This window comes from Aplysia californica, unplaced genomic scaffold, assembly GCF_000002075.1.
Source record: "Aplysia californica isolate F4 #8 unplaced genomic scaffold, AplCal3.0 scaffold00141, whole genome shotgun sequence".
Lineage (NCBI taxonomy): Eukaryota > Metazoa > Mollusca > Gastropoda > Aplysiida > Aplysiidae > Aplysia > Aplysia californica.
Genome location: NW_004797411.1, coordinates 1,342,648 through 1,358,167, shown reverse-complemented (window position 1 = coordinate 1,358,167; position 15,520 = coordinate 1,342,648). Strand labels below are relative to the sequence as shown.

At 39.9% G+C, this 15,520-nt stretch overlaps 1 protein-coding gene across 1 annotated transcript in view; it reads left to right on the top strand.

Annotated features, from left to right (window-relative positions):
• LOC101862573 (chitin synthase chs-2) overlaps positions 1-15,520 on the top strand; it is a gene marked incomplete in the record, with an annotated part of 89,177 nt that overhangs the window by 66,304 nt on the left and 7,353 nt on the right. The window contains 6 exon segments of the mRNA XM_013081678.2: positions 970-1,123; positions 7,270-7,480; positions 11,091-11,291; positions 12,994-13,149; positions 14,471-14,623; positions 15,234-15,322. Of these exon segments, the coding sequence (XP_012937132.1) occupies positions 970-1,123; positions 7,270-7,480; positions 11,091-11,291; positions 12,994-13,149; positions 14,471-14,623; positions 15,234-15,322 (964 nt within the window).

Genomic DNA, 15,520 nt, shown 5'->3' with positions numbered 1-15,520 from the left:
GAGAGAGAGAGAGAGAGAGAGAGAGGAAGAGAGAGAGGGGGGTCAAGGAAGAGAGAGAGATGGGGGCGTAGTGAGATGACATTGAGATAATTAGAGCTAGATTTATGCCTATAACTATAACTATTTTTGGTTCTGTTTAATTTCTCTCAAATGGGGAAATAATTGTTGTTTTAGAACATGTCACTTTATCTTTATATCCATTAAATTGACTTAAGATAAGTTAAGATAAAATACATCTTTGCTGTCATTGGTTTGAAGCTTCACTAAATACACACACACACACACACACACACACACACACACACACACACACACACACACACACAAACAAGCACACAAAAAGCATACATACGCATAGTAACGTACATGTACGCATCCATGTACACGTATACTTTTCTCTCACTCATCCCCTCTTCCACACACATCGGTGCACATAACCATAATAGCTCACAAACAGGCTCACAGTCATATGCATCATATACATTAACAGTAATTATAAACATTAATAGTGCTATGATAGATACGTACTACGCATTTTGATTGTAATTCATTTATAGCCCACTTAACAAAAGAGATTAGGGTCAACTGTAAGCTCACCACATCAACTGAGTCTGTTAATTACTCTTTCGTTGCTGTCTTGAAGTCGCAATAGACGTTTTGTATTGAAGCTATAGCTCCGTTTTTCAACCTTGGCCGCGAATGGCGATGTTTATAATCAATGAAACGGCTAATCGACAGTATTTTTTCTATCCATTAAAAAAATATTCTTTTTATCTTACTTCTTGGGGAAAGTTAAAGTGTTAATTTTTTGGGTTTAAATATAGAACCCTTACTTGTACATTTCCTACGGATCTTTGTCCTCAATAAAGTTACTTTAACTACCATCCCTGCCTCATTGCTAACTCTCACAAAAACAAAAACAAACGCCAAAGCCTGTAATTAATAGAATCATGCGTTTTTCTCTCACAGCATGGAGCATTGTGCCGAGATGGTGATGCCAATGCCGACCATGATTCAAACCCCGTACGGCGGTCGGCTCACCTGGAAACTGCCTGGCGGGAACTGTTTGGTGGCTCATCTCAAGGACAAGGCCCAGATACGTCACAGGAAGAGATGGAGTCAGGTGGGTGTTGTAGTTTTGTAAATAAAAAGTCAAACGTGAAGCTGCAACAGGAATAATTTGTCTTGCTACTCGTAAAAAGACACACATTTGATTGGGCACGAATGATGTGATAAATGCAGAAAAAAAGACAACCCCCCCCCCCCCCCCAAACCGAATATAAACGCAGCTTCAGCACTATTATGTCCTGTTACTCTTAGAAGGACACAAATTGAAAGTGACTTTAAGATGATTCGATAAACTCTGTTATTTAAATGCGAAATATTGCTCTGTACATGAAAAAAAATCATGAAAAAGAGCCTTTGTTAGCAGAACCACAGGGGATATTTAAGTAAGAGGAGCCTGCGTTCCGTGGAAATATTGTGTCGGAACACTTTCTGAATAAAGGTTTTCCTTTAGTGTCTCACATACCTATGTTGTTTGGTTCGAGAGATAGCATCTTGCCAATTTTGCAGTGTTCGTTTGTTTCAGTTTTTTTTTTCTTTTTTTCTTTTTATCGGCGCAGATTGGTAATAAAGAACTCATTTCCTGACCGGAATTTAGGTAATGAGAAGTGAATTATTATGGCGTTTAGCTTTGCAATCTTTGTGGCTGCTTCCTTGGTTGTTAAAATGTGTTGTCGACATCGCTTGCACTTTGGTTTGTTTTACTTTTTTTTTTACCCCAATTGTGTTTGTTGTTCAGACCTTTAGCCAGATCCTTGTAGCTTTATTTCAGTGTTGGATGCTGTATTCGGGGAAGATGTCTTATTGAAATCTTCAATAACAGTGCATTATCAATGCACAATTTAGAAAACCCCCACGCCAAACGTATTCACGTCTGAGGAGATTTAAAACAAAGCTGTCGCTGAAAATAAACATCACCAAGCATAGTAAATTTACTAGTTAAAAGGAAAAAACATGTCAATGTGTAATCTATGTTGGTTTTTCTGTACCCTTTAAAAAAAAGACACGTTTAACAATAGGTGTATTTATTTGAACTATTTTAAGTATGTTAAGGCATGGATATATCAGCAGAATGCACGGGAATATTACAGAGAAAAAAAACCTGTGGTGAAATAAGGAACTCGGTAAAATGATAAAATTGAAGAAATCGACATTTTCCGCCCTTGTAATCTCAGAATCTTTCATGTCCATCGTAAAAAACATTTGTGTGCTAATTTTATTTTAAAATGTCAATAAAGGGCCCAAAAACGTATATATTATGCAGTTTCCAAGGACTCTCAAGCTTTTGAAGTCACAAAAAATTCGTGGCCATTTTTTCGCTCTTTTTCTTCTAACACAAGGTGACCCCCACCTCCACCAATCGCGAACAAAAATATCTCGACTTTTTTTCAAGATCAATGAATAATTTTTTGGGGTCATAAAATAAAGGGATAAAAAAAAAACGCTTTTTCAGATGACAACAATAACTTCTTAAAAATTGACGAGCATCTGATCATGCCGCGTCGCGACTCAATGTTCGTTCTCACCCTTTGAAAATAGGTCGAGTTTATTGACTGAAGTGTGTGTATGTCGACCACTTTGAAGGCTGTTTGACCACTAAACAGCTTTTAGGCTGAAGAAAAGAAAAGGTCAACAAATTGAGGGGGCGTGGTGTGGGAGGCGGGAGAGTTTCCGGGACAGAAGTAGGAGCTGAGGTGTTTTGAATCGTGCTTTTAAGAACTGAAGGGCTGACGGATCCAACAGGTTCGTTTATTGCGACTTGCAAAACGGGTGATACGGCTTCAAACACAATGGATCCTGAAATTCATGTCAATTTTCTTCTTTTTTTCTGTCTGTTTCCCTTTCCTCAAGTCTCTCATTTCGCTTACTTAGACGTTATCACCCACACGGACAGGCGCACCCACTTAAACACACACACACACACACACACACACACACACACACACACACACACACACATATTAATATAAGTGCCACTTGCGTGGTAGGACCCGATTGCGTGTCAACTTGCCAATTGTGTGGCAAAATCGCACCAAATCTTTTACCGCTATCCTCTCGAAAGTGCAGAGCGTCGCTGCTTTGCTATGACGTCCGGCCAATTATTGTGTGTCACTTTTTCTCTTTTTTTTTTGCACACCATAAAAGTCTAGTTAATAGATCTAGATATAAGTAAACTATTATCGAGAACATAAACGTATAGAAGCAGAATGAAACCAAATTGGATTAGGTCTTTTTCTTGGGCCAGTTTCGTATTTGTGACATGGCTTACTTTATTCCAAACCCTCTCGTTGATTTAAAACACGTTAACTAACTTAACATAATCGAACATTTTGAATTGGAAAGGGAAAAAAATCAAAATTTGAAGGAAAAGACTCATTGCAATTCGACGACACCTCAAGACGAAATATATTTGTGCCGTTGAACACTGAACTGGGTTGGGGCCTTTAAGAAATCAAAACTCTGCATGATATGGATACATCTTATCATTAAGCATTGTGCAGTTAAAGCCACGTCCATGGTCTTGTTTCTCTCGGCGTCGTTCCTGCAGGATGAAAAGCGATCTTCAACACTTTTCTGAGATTCTGCAAGAGTTACTTGAACTAAAATCGGAGTTTTCTCATTCTTCTGTCGGTGGTGCTCTGGTATGGTTAGCTTCTTCTTCTTTACTATCAAACCTCTATTGTCCTTATCTCTCCTCCTTCTTTTCTGTGTATGTTACTCCCTGGTAAAACCTCTAATCTTCGGCACTTATGTAACCTATTTGTCTTGCAGGTTCAGTACACCCCCCATATTCTCACGAAAGAATTGCTCAAAGTTTTTTTGGAAAAAAAAGCATTCTGAGCCAAAGTCAATGTCTAAACTTCAACTTCAGTGCTCAATAATTGTGCGCGTTGTGCATTGCTATCCTTGGCAATCTCGGGCACGATATTGGCCAAGAAATGTTTTCTTTAAAGTGTCATGAAACTAGCAATGGAGCTGCACGGTGTATGTCATTCCGCCTTTTGAGTATATAAATTTGCCACGAAATTGGCAACATGACACGCAATTGGCTCCCTGCCACGGAACTGGCTCCTAGCCTCGCAATTGGGTCCTAGTATATATATAATATACACATACACACATAAACACACATACACACACACACACACACACACACACACACACACACACACACGCACGCACATACACATTTACATTTTCTGAAACACTGAACACGAAATTGAGGCTGTTTGAGTTCAAACAGTAACCATTCCTTCTCTGTTCCGAATAGATTCCACTATTTAAAAAAATAAAAGAAGAAAGCAAACAAAAAGAAAACAAGCGAAAGAAACCAAAAACAAACAAACGAACACACAAACATAATATGTATACACAGATACACATACACATACACATGCGCAGACAGACAAAACAGATACACACACACACACACACACACACACACACACACACACACACACACATGTACCAGACAATTGAATCGTATTCTGGTGATACTCAACACGTCACAATCACAAGAACGGAAAAAAACGGGCAGAGGTAAAGAGCAATACATGAATCACTATTTCTTTCTAATATGACGTCACAGCGATATAATGTAACATCAGGGAGCAATGAGAATTTGGATGTGCACTTAGATGAAGTATGCTCCGAATAAAGGGTTTGAATTTTCTTTCACCACAAAAGTTTGAAGGATTTATTTAAAAAGTTGACTCACATGCAAATTGAGTTCTGGACTTTGTTATGTTGCCAATGTACGTTATCAAAACACCACAACTCATGACCTGGCCGTCTGAAGAAATCGAAAAGTTTTGAAAAAAGCGAACACAAAAGTAATTGAAATTCCTGAAACAATTTAAGAAGTCACTTGCAAAACTGAATAAATCCGTTTCAAGCTATTTTGTTTTTTAATCAGGACTCTAGCCTGTACCGATAGAATACCCATATGGATTGAATTGATTAAAAAAAACTAACTGAGTCCTTCACAAACTGTACTTTTTAAAAAAGCAATTCAAAAGTAAAAACAGGCAAAGTTCTTCATTAAAATGGATTAACGTTTAAAAGTCGGGGTTCGGTAAAGTATGTGACCTCCAGTTCTTCACTTAACACCTTTTATCGTTTTTCTTTCTTTTTTGTGTTCTTTGCATACACTTTTCTCGACGGCATTGTACCGATTTAATCGAAAGTTTCTTGAAAAGAGCTCACGCCTAACCGACGGTACTGACAAAAAGAAGTCAGTTTGTCGCCACGTGCTTGTACTTTAAGAACACTATCGATAATTTTTCACGTCTCTGTGATTGGGTCTGGTGAGCGCTCTGACATTGTTTTTTTCATGTTGTTTCTCCTTCTCTCCACGGTTACCGTTAGTGCTATGACATTCCGTTCCTGAAATAAGATTGTGCCCGACTGGAGTAAGGGTGAACTAGGAAGGAATACAGAGAACACTAGATTGAATCCCGGACAAGGACTTGTATACGTAATGCAGTTTAGGGTGTTTTAATAGCTCCCCACCGATTTGAGGAGGATGGACGAGGAATGAAAGGACGTGAGGGATGAACGTGAAATGGGTGCGCCCCCCCCCCTAATTTCAGCCTATCTTTTCGCCCATCTTAAATTCCCCCGTTGTTAAATGGGGTATTGAATCCATACCTGGCGAAATCTGGTCATAATTGGGCTAACAATCGATATAAACTACTTGACAGCTTTGAATTAATATATTTTCTGCATGCTTCTCAAATCTTTCTATCAGATGTGCATTTTCCTTAAGGTCATAAAGATGATTATGTTACTCAGCATTTTTATTACAATAGTGAATTTCAGTTGCAGAGTTCCTTTAGAAAAGCTTTACAGTTGTTTATACGATCAATACAGATGGGTTTTTTTTCCTTCGTGTGGATTGTTCGCTGCTCTTTTGTTAAGCTGAAGTTCGTTTCGCAAAATACCAGCTCGCGTTTGAGCTTGTCTGCTTGAGAAAACATTGTGTTAATCACAGTCTTTAAGTCGGTGAAGTGTAAAGTTTAACTTCACTTAATGTGCGTGACATCGTGGTGAAGTAAGACGTTCGTCAAAATAATGAAATCGGAGACTCTGACATAATTTTCTGCTCGTTGGACAATTTATTTATTTTTAAAATTAACTCAACACCTTATATTTATGGTTATTAAAAAGTACATTTCTGTCTGAATTTAGCTGATGAGGAACGTTGATTAAAAGCATAAAAAACGTATTTTTTTTACATTTCAAAGACAATCGAGCTTTGGAAGTCACCAAGCTTTGGCGGCCATTTTCTTATCTATTTTACCTCTGACGCTAGGCGACCCCCCACCTCCCCCTCCACACACACACATACTCATTCAGTTGCAAATACTTCAACGCCTACTCAAGATAGATGGATGCCCTTTGCATCAAAGGCAAAACAAATGAACATGCTTAAGGTTTATACTAAGAACTCCATAAATCCCAAAAATGAGGAGCGCGTGATTCCACCGCATTGTGACACAAATGTCATTCTGAAGACGGAAAGCTTATTTCCCAGACATGAGACAAACTAGCAAGGAAACAGATTCTTGCATTGACTGACACTCACACAATTGAGACCAATGTCTAGCCACAAAGCTTTGTCTCACATAAATGTAAATTACTTTGAAATTGTATAGGCTCAAGTCCTTGCAACACTGTCAGGTTATTTTAGAGCCAAGCAAAAAGGGAAAGTTCATGTAAAGCGCTTCTTTCAAGGACAGAAGTCTCAAACCCCCGAACCCGCAACCTCACGATTCCGAGTCTTCTAGCTTAATAAATAGACTACTGGCGCCAAAAACTAAGCTCAAAACAGCTTACACCTTAAAAACAATAACCACTTCCTTTAAATTAATATCGCAAAGACAAAACTGGTATTCTTACTACCCCATGCACGTACTTGCTGTGATGGTCACCCGAGTGACATTCGCATGTTTTGCTTCCACTCTGTTAGGCTATTTGCTCCTTAATTGAACTTGTTCTAAGTTTAATGCGTGAAAAGCAGGCAAGAGGATGTTTGTATGCTTGTAAAAATGGATACGTGTGGTAGTGTGTATCCACCACCCTAACCCTATCCCCACTCACACAAGCAGAGTTGAAGTCCGCCTTCTAAATTATAATCTAAATCATGTCGTTGGAGACGTAAAACATTACACTTTTTTCAAATTCTGTTGCTTCTCGTCTTAGGTGATGTACATGTACTACTTCCTGGCCCATCGCCTCATGTCGGAGGCGATCAGCGATACCCGGAAGATGATCCGTGCCCAGAACACCTTCCTCCTGGCCCTCGACGGTGACGTGGACTTCCAGCCTGACGCACTGTTACTGCTCATTGACAGACTCAAACTTAATCCTTCCGTGGGAGCTGCGTGCGGCAGGATTCACCCTATCGGGTCCGGTAAGGAATGGGGACGACTTTTGAAAAAAAAAAAAAAAGAAAGCACATCTTACTAAGCTTTACTTTACTTTTATCCACCCCTTATACCCTTTTGGGTGTCGCGGGAAGAAAGAGACGTCTCTCTGTCGCCAGCCGGAGAGCTTGGGTCAGGGGGATGCCGTGGGTGGTTAATGTTTCCCTGACTCCATCTATCCAGGTCTTTCTCGGTTGCCCTCTAGCCTTGTTGCCATCGATTTTTTTATTTAGGCACGTTGTTCTGGACGGTGTGTTGGTAATCGTAAGAGATGTCCGAACTATTTGATTCTTTGGTGTTGGATGTGATGTATTACATCATTTGTGCCCACCATTTCTCGGATTACAGAGTTTTTACTTTTGTCTCGCATGGTCTTGTTTACTGCTTTTCTAAGGCATCGCATTTCACATGTTGTAATTCTTTGCTCCAATGTCTTGTTCTTGGTCCATGTTTGGCATTGATAGGTGAGTGAAGGGATGAATATAGTGTTGATAATTTTGAGTTTTGTTTTCATGGGGATGTTAGGATGTTTCAGTAGCTGAGTAAGCTGGTAACTAACATTATTGACCTTTTGCACTCGTGTTTCGATTTCTCTGTTCAATCGCCCATCCTCTGTGAATATACTTCCGAGGTACTTAAATTCTTGGATCTGTCCGAGACTGTTGTTGTTGATGTGTATCCAAGACGTTTCTGGCGTTCTGCTTACTTTCATTTTCTCTGCTAAGTTGCTATATTTCTTCATGTCGTAGTTGTTACATTCTTCGTTTAATCTGGTGGTGTGGTGTTGGAGACTTCGTTCATCTTTGCGTGCCATGTTTTGGTCATCAGCGAAGAGTAATTCATTTAGGGCGGCTGGTTCTGTGTTGGCCTCTTTTGTAATTCTATCCATATTTATGATAAATAGTAGTGGTGATAGGACACAACCTTGTCTTACTTTGGAGGTTATCTAGAACCATTCTGTGAGTCCCTCTGACGTTCTTACTGTACTTACGTTGTTCTCGTAAATGGCACAGTTGTGATCTAAAAGTTGGCCTCTTACAGCGTAGTTTTCGAGTTTTTTCCACGGCTTGTTTCTGTTCACTCTGTCAAACTCTTTCTCTTGGTCGATAAATACTATATTTAGTTCCCTGTTGTGTACCATTACCCTTTCGCACATTTGTCATAGGGCAAATATTGCGTCGGTGCATCCTCTTTCCTTTCTAAATCCCATTTGGGCATCCATTTGTTATCTCGAACCATTATGTGAGTCTATCTAGTGTTCTTACTGTACTTATGCTGTTCTCGTAAATGGCACTAATGTTATTTAGAAGTTGGCCTCTTACAGTGTAGTTTTCGAGTTCTTTCCCCAGCTTGTTTCTGTTCACTCTGTCGAACGCTTTCTCCTGATCGATAAATACTATATTTAGTTCTCTATTGCGTTCTATTACCAGTTCGCACATTTGTCATAGAGCAAATATTGCGTCGGAGCATCCTCTTCCCTTTCTAAATCCCATTTGGGCCTCACTCATAAATGGTTCAATTTTGTGTCTTGTTCGCCATTCCAATATCTTGGCGGACATCTTGCACTCATGGCGTAGCCGTGAAATGCCTCTATACATTCCACAGTCTCTCTTATTGCCTTTCTTCTTCCAGATTGGTACTATGACTGCTTTTTGCCAGTCGCCGGGAACTTTTCTTTCTGTCCATGCTTTCTGGAAGATTTTTGTGAGCCAAGTTATTCCAGTTTCACCACATGCTAGGATCGTCTCCGTGGTGAGCTCATCTATTCCTGCGCTTCTGTTTTTTGGCTGATTTTAACAGCTTGTCTGACCTCTGATGGTAGGATGGTTGGTTCGTATTCCTCTGAATGACTTGGTTGGAATTTTTTTTTAATGCTTTTGGGTGGTGTTCAAGAGTTCTGAGAAATATTCTCTCCATCTAGATTTAATTTTGGAACTGTTGATAATGGTGTTTCCTGTTTTGTCATTACTTATAGCTGTTGGGTGGTACGGTTCTTCTCTGATCCTCATTGGTTTTACACTTTCTAGAAGTCACGTGGTGATTTATGGCACAGTTTGCGTAGGTGTTCTCCATATTTTGTCGAAGATTCATTTTTTGATGCTCTAACAACTCTTTTGCAGTTCCTCCTTGCTAGTCTCTATTGCGTGTAGTCTTTTTCGTCCTTGGATTTTATCCATTTCTGAAAAAGTGTCTTCTTTTCTTTGATGGCCTCTTTAACGTTGTCATTCCACCATGGTGTTATTTTAACGTATCCTCTCCCAATTCGCTTTTTCCACGTACTTTTATCAGTGTTTCTGTTAGTAAGTTTTTAAAGAGAGTCCATGTTTCTTCGACGTTCATAGAACTGGTGTCTCGGTTTTCTAGTCTCTTTGTGATCTCGTCCTCAACTTTCTGCACATTGCCCTCTTCACTGAGTTTTCGTAAATTAATTTTCTCTGAATGTTTCTTCTTCTATTTTGTCTTACTAAGCACATATGAAAAAAACTCACACTTTTTATATATTAATGAGCCACACACCCCTCCTTCCAACTCAACCTCTTCCCAGTTCCCATTCTGCTTTTATTTGTTCAAAAGATGTTGAGAAAAAATTAGAACACATGAAAATATATTTTAAAAATATGCATTTTTTCCCCAATAATTTGTCAGGCCAACAAAAGAGTTAAAAGATGACGTGTCCTTGTAACGTCTCTGACACCATTAGCCCCCTCAGGGCAGTGCTATGGACTGAAGTGTCTTCAGGCCATTTCCAAAGGGGGGATATTAATATTTTCTCATGCGCAGTAGAATAATTGAAAATGCGCTGATTTATCAATGTCATGCTCATACTGTGCCGGAACAACATAGGGGGAACTGCTACTTTTTCTTTCCTCATGCTTAATATCGTCATTACTTCTCTACTTCTTTTCTATGTTTGTCACTCTTTAGTGTACTGCTATTTCCTGGGTGCCTTCATAGTCGTAGCAGACTTTGTGCAGAGTAAGCCTGATTACCCGTTTGGACTTCTCCTGTTGACATCCACCCCTTGGCACTCGTAATATGACCTTATGCAGTTGTGAGCGTCTGAAACAAACAAATGACACCATTATACCTGCTTATTGTGTTTTCTATTGCCCCCCCCCCAAAAAAAAAAAATAAATAAAATAAAATAAAAATAAAATAAATAAATAAATAAATAAAAAATTAAAATTTAAAAAATTACAAATTACAATAAATGCTTTGAAAAGTTCAGTAAACTAACAATATAAATATGCTAAGCCGCAAAGTTACTCTTTCCATAAACTTTTTTTTTTACTTTTTGATGGTACCTTTTTCTTTTGCACTGTCTTTTGCCTCAACTCCAAGTCTCAGCGAGATTTCCGCTATAACAATATCTAACAACCTTTTCCAATATCCAGTACATGCAGTGTATTAAATTGACACTCGGTGCCCTAAAGAACAGAACACATGACAGAAAAGTACGCACGAAAAATCCTACGAAAACAACAACAACAAAAAAACAAAACCGGAACCAACAAAAAGTATCAAAACATTGAATTTTGCTGCTCCTTATTGTTTACGAAATTTGCGCTCCTTTAGCATTTTCACTCTCATCCGCAGGTCCAATGGTCTGGTACCAGAAGTTCGAGTACGCCATCAGCCATTGGCTGCAAAAGGCCACGGAGCACGTACTAGGCTGTGTTCTCTGCAGTCCCGGATGTTTCTCTCTCTTCAGGGGATCAGCCATCATGGATGACAACGTCATGCGGAAGTACGCCACGCCCCCGTCTGAAGCGCGCCATTATGTACAGTATGATCAGGGTAAGAACATATTTCTTGCTTATCTGTCTCGGTTTTTAAATCTACTGTTTGCTGTGTTAGGATCATCATTATCATCATCATCATCATCATTATCATCATCATTGTTTGGTAAGCAGAGTAGGAGAGAGAGTCTTGTTTTAATTTTAGACAAAATAAAATAACAATAATATAAAATGTTTAAATTTGTTTAATAGCTCAACGTTTCGCCTCGTGGGCTTCCTCGGGAGCAACTGAGAGAAAAACTAAATGAGCGCTGTATACTAGCAGGGAAATGGGCTTAACAAAGGGGGTCTTAGGGTTACGTGTGGTTACAGGCTAGACGGAAGTGACTAAGTGGGTGCCAGGCCAAGGGGCTAATTATAAAGAAATTGATGCTAATCATCAAGGATATCAATTGTATCTCTACGAGAGGCTGACAGGAAGTTAATTGTGTGAACGTGTGATGAAAGACGAAAATGTATAGAGGCATCCCAGTTGGAGGCAAAAGGAGGAGACAGAAGAAGGGTGTGTGCGTGTGTGTGTGTGTGTGTGTGTGTGTGTGTGTGTGTGTGTGTGTGTGTGTGTGTGTGTGTGTGTGTGTGTGTGTGCGTGTGTATGTGTGTATGTGAGAGAGAGGAGAGAGAGAGAGAGAAAGAGAGAGAGAGAGAGAGAGAGAGAGAGAGAGGGGGGGGAGGGTCGGGTTTCTGGAGGAGGGGAGGCATAAGTGAGGGAGACCTAGTACAGCCGTAACAACAGCAGAAATAACATGGTAATAAGCATACATACATACATACATACATACATACATTACATACATACTTACATTATCTACTTACCTACCTACCTACCTACCTACCTACCTACGTGCCTGCCTGCCTGCCTGCCTGCCTGCTTGCCTGCCTGCCTGCCTCCCTGCGCTGCCTGCCTGCCTGCCTGCCCTCCCGCCCTACCTCCCACCTAGGGGGTTTTTTTCTTGTTTACGAACGGTTTCCGCATTTCGCAGGAATACCCGGGGGGGGGTTGTGTGTGTGTGTGTGTGTGTGTGTGTGTGTGTGTGTGAGTATGTGTGTGTGTGGGGGGGGGGGGGGGGTAGGTAGAAGGATCTCTTTAGGCAAAGAGCGCGGGGTAGGCGTTGAAAGAAAATATCCTGGCGATCAGGCACTTCATCTGCATGAGGGAGTGACAGGGGGTGGTCTTCAAGTAGGGGAAATGTCCTGTGTCGGGAAAGAGGACGGAGGGTGGGGAGATAGGCTGTAAGGAGATGCAGGGGTTGGGGGGGGGGGGGTAGGGTGAAACTGTAGTGCCATGATTTTAAAAGGCGCGGTCAGATAAAGAGTAGAGGTGCATGGTGGGGGAGAAAGGGAGGGAGGGGGGAGTATGTTGATCTCAGTTGGGAGGGAGGGGTGAGTAGGTGTAAAGGGGGGAAAAGTTGGGCAGCGGCTTGGGTGGTTACGTTGTAAATTTTAGTTCTCTGAAATGGGGCTCATCAATATTGATGCCAGATAGGGTTTGATTTGAGCCCAGGTTCCACATCCACTTAGATTCTCTAAGGTTGAGATTTTCTTTTGTAGGTTTTTTTAACAATCTCTCTACCCTGAAGCTGCATGACAGTGTCATCATCAAGCGAGCAAGAGCAATACTAATAGCAACAAGAGTAGCTTAATCGTAATAAGTATTTCTGTGCCTCCTTCACCACCCCCCACCCCTTACACAAACACACCAGGTGAGGACCGCTGGCTATGTACTCTCCTCCTACAACAAGGCTACCGCGTTGAATATTGTGCCGCCTCTGACTCGTTCACATACGCCCCTGAAGGGTTCTTCGAGTTCTACAACCAACGCCGTCGCTGGGTACCCTCAACAATGGCCAACGTTCTTGGTGAGTACCACAGACTTATATTATACTATCCTTGACCGTGCGCTCCTGTCGTAATTCCTGTTGACTATGGAGGGCACCATTTTACTCGATTTAGAACCAAAGGGCAAGGGAGAAACATTTGCCCACACTCGACTAAAGCGAGACTTGTAGTTTTGCCTTTCATTTGAGTTTCCACGAAGTCTTTTATAGAGCGTCCAGAGTGGTGGCCATGACAGTGCCTAGACTAGTATATTATTATTTTACTTCAGGTGTTATACGGTGAGTTCCAAGATTTTGCCAAGAGCCCCCCCCCAAAAAAAAAATTTAAAAAAATCAAATCGCTTATTAGCAAACGTACATTTCATTTCCAGTGCGCTACAGTCTGAACCATTGGTAATATGCATGTTTATAGAGGCACCAGCCTTCCATATCTCGGTACTGTTTTAACTAATAGTTTTTTGCATTTCTAAAGGTCTTTCATCAGCAGGATACCGGCTTTATTTCCCCCAAAACAGGTTAGAAAAATGTGAAGCTAAAATTGAGTAAAAGGAGGTGACTTACTTGTGCTCCTACCATTAACATTTCCTTTAAAATAGAAAATAATGAAACAACTCTGAAAATAACAATAAAAAAAGAGCAGTCAAGAAACAAAATCACAACAACCAAATCACTAATGAAAAATACTAGTCAAAATACATGAAACCACTCATGTTTGCCATTGTTACCTTAAGTCTGTTAATTTAGCGCCTACATGTATTATCATCCTGAACTACTGTGTGGATGACTCTGGTTCCTCTGATAAGAAATATTAAAAATTTTTGGTAACTTGGAGAGGTTTCTTAGGTCTCTAACTATTTGTGTTTATGGTATCAGGTTCCACCTTTTAAAGAACTCTGTGAGTGATGAAAAACTAGACCCTCAGAAACTCCGAGTATAAAACCATAAAGATAAAGACCAAACAATGGCTTTACGCACCTTGTAAGCTAGTATTTTTAAAACAAGGGTTCAAGTGAAGAGGAAACATTTTTCTTTATATTGTTTTGTTTGTGTGTGTGGGGGGGGGGGGGGGGGGGTCCAAGAAAAAGGGGGGGGGGGGGGTTTTAAAATTTTTTGGGACAGCTGAATATAAAATACTTCCAACACTATAACAAAGTGATAAAGAAGCAAATTATTTATATAATGCCGACCACTGTATAGCTCAAGAGTTTCATATTTCATACAAATAAAGCAAAACTGGTCATTCCATACTCAAAATACAAGGGCACTCTGAAGCTGTTCCTTATTACAAAATTATGGGGAGTTTATCCATCTGACTCGACGTTCACAACTTCATACTATGCAGATCTTCTGGAGAGCTGGCGTAAGGTGACAAGAAAGAACGAAGACATTTCTCTGCTCTATATCGCCTACCAGACTGGCATGATGGCCTCGTCCATCCTGACACCAGGGACAATCTTCATGCTTATTGTTGGAGCTATTACTACGGCATATCCAGGTAATCTACATTATATTTCTTTCAGCAATTTGGCTAAACTTATTAAAATCGGGGTGATTAGATACTGGCAAAGGCTCGACGAAAGGGGCAATTTGCTCGCAAGGAAGCCAAACAATGTGGGCAAAATAGTTATGTACATCATTCTTTAAACTGGAAAAGAATGGAGGATTTTTAAAAAAATCTAAGAACAAAGCAAATGTCTCTAGTTTTGTGCATACAATTCATGAGAGGTTTTTGAGGCAGAAAAGGATTTCTTCCACCCTGAGCTGGGAATTGTTAAAGGGACATAACTATGTATTTGTTGAGTTTTTTTTTTTTTACATTTAAGTCATGAGTACATTTCGCAATGGAGCAGTTGGAGTGCAAACTTGTTAATTATTATTAAGTGGTTGGGTTTTTTCCAAAACTTTATTTCGTTCTTTTTTATTTTGATAACTAAAGGTTCCTTTCAAAGTCTCCTGAATTATAGCTCGTAAAGACTGGTATGAAATTAGTTTTATTTCATTCTTCTAAAATTCTTCAGAGCGTAGGCCTACTCTTTGTCAAACACAAAATGAATCATGGTGAAATTCGTGGTGGTGTCATTTCGTGTTATTCCTGTTGTCCCCAGAAATCCCGCTGTTTGGCAGTCTCATTCTGAACCTGATCCCAGTTATCATATTTGTTGCCCTCGTCTTTATGGCCCAAAGTAATACACAGGTAATGGTGGTATTACCCCTTTTGGCACTTTATTGTAGCGTAAGAGAAACATTCAATACCTATTAATTAATGAAGTCTCTTTTTGATAAAGAAACAGATTATAATAAAAAAAAAAAAAAAAAAAAAGATAACACACTCTCTTAATTACTTTAGTTCCGTGTTACAAGCTTAACACGCATACCTCATGATCTCTCAAAT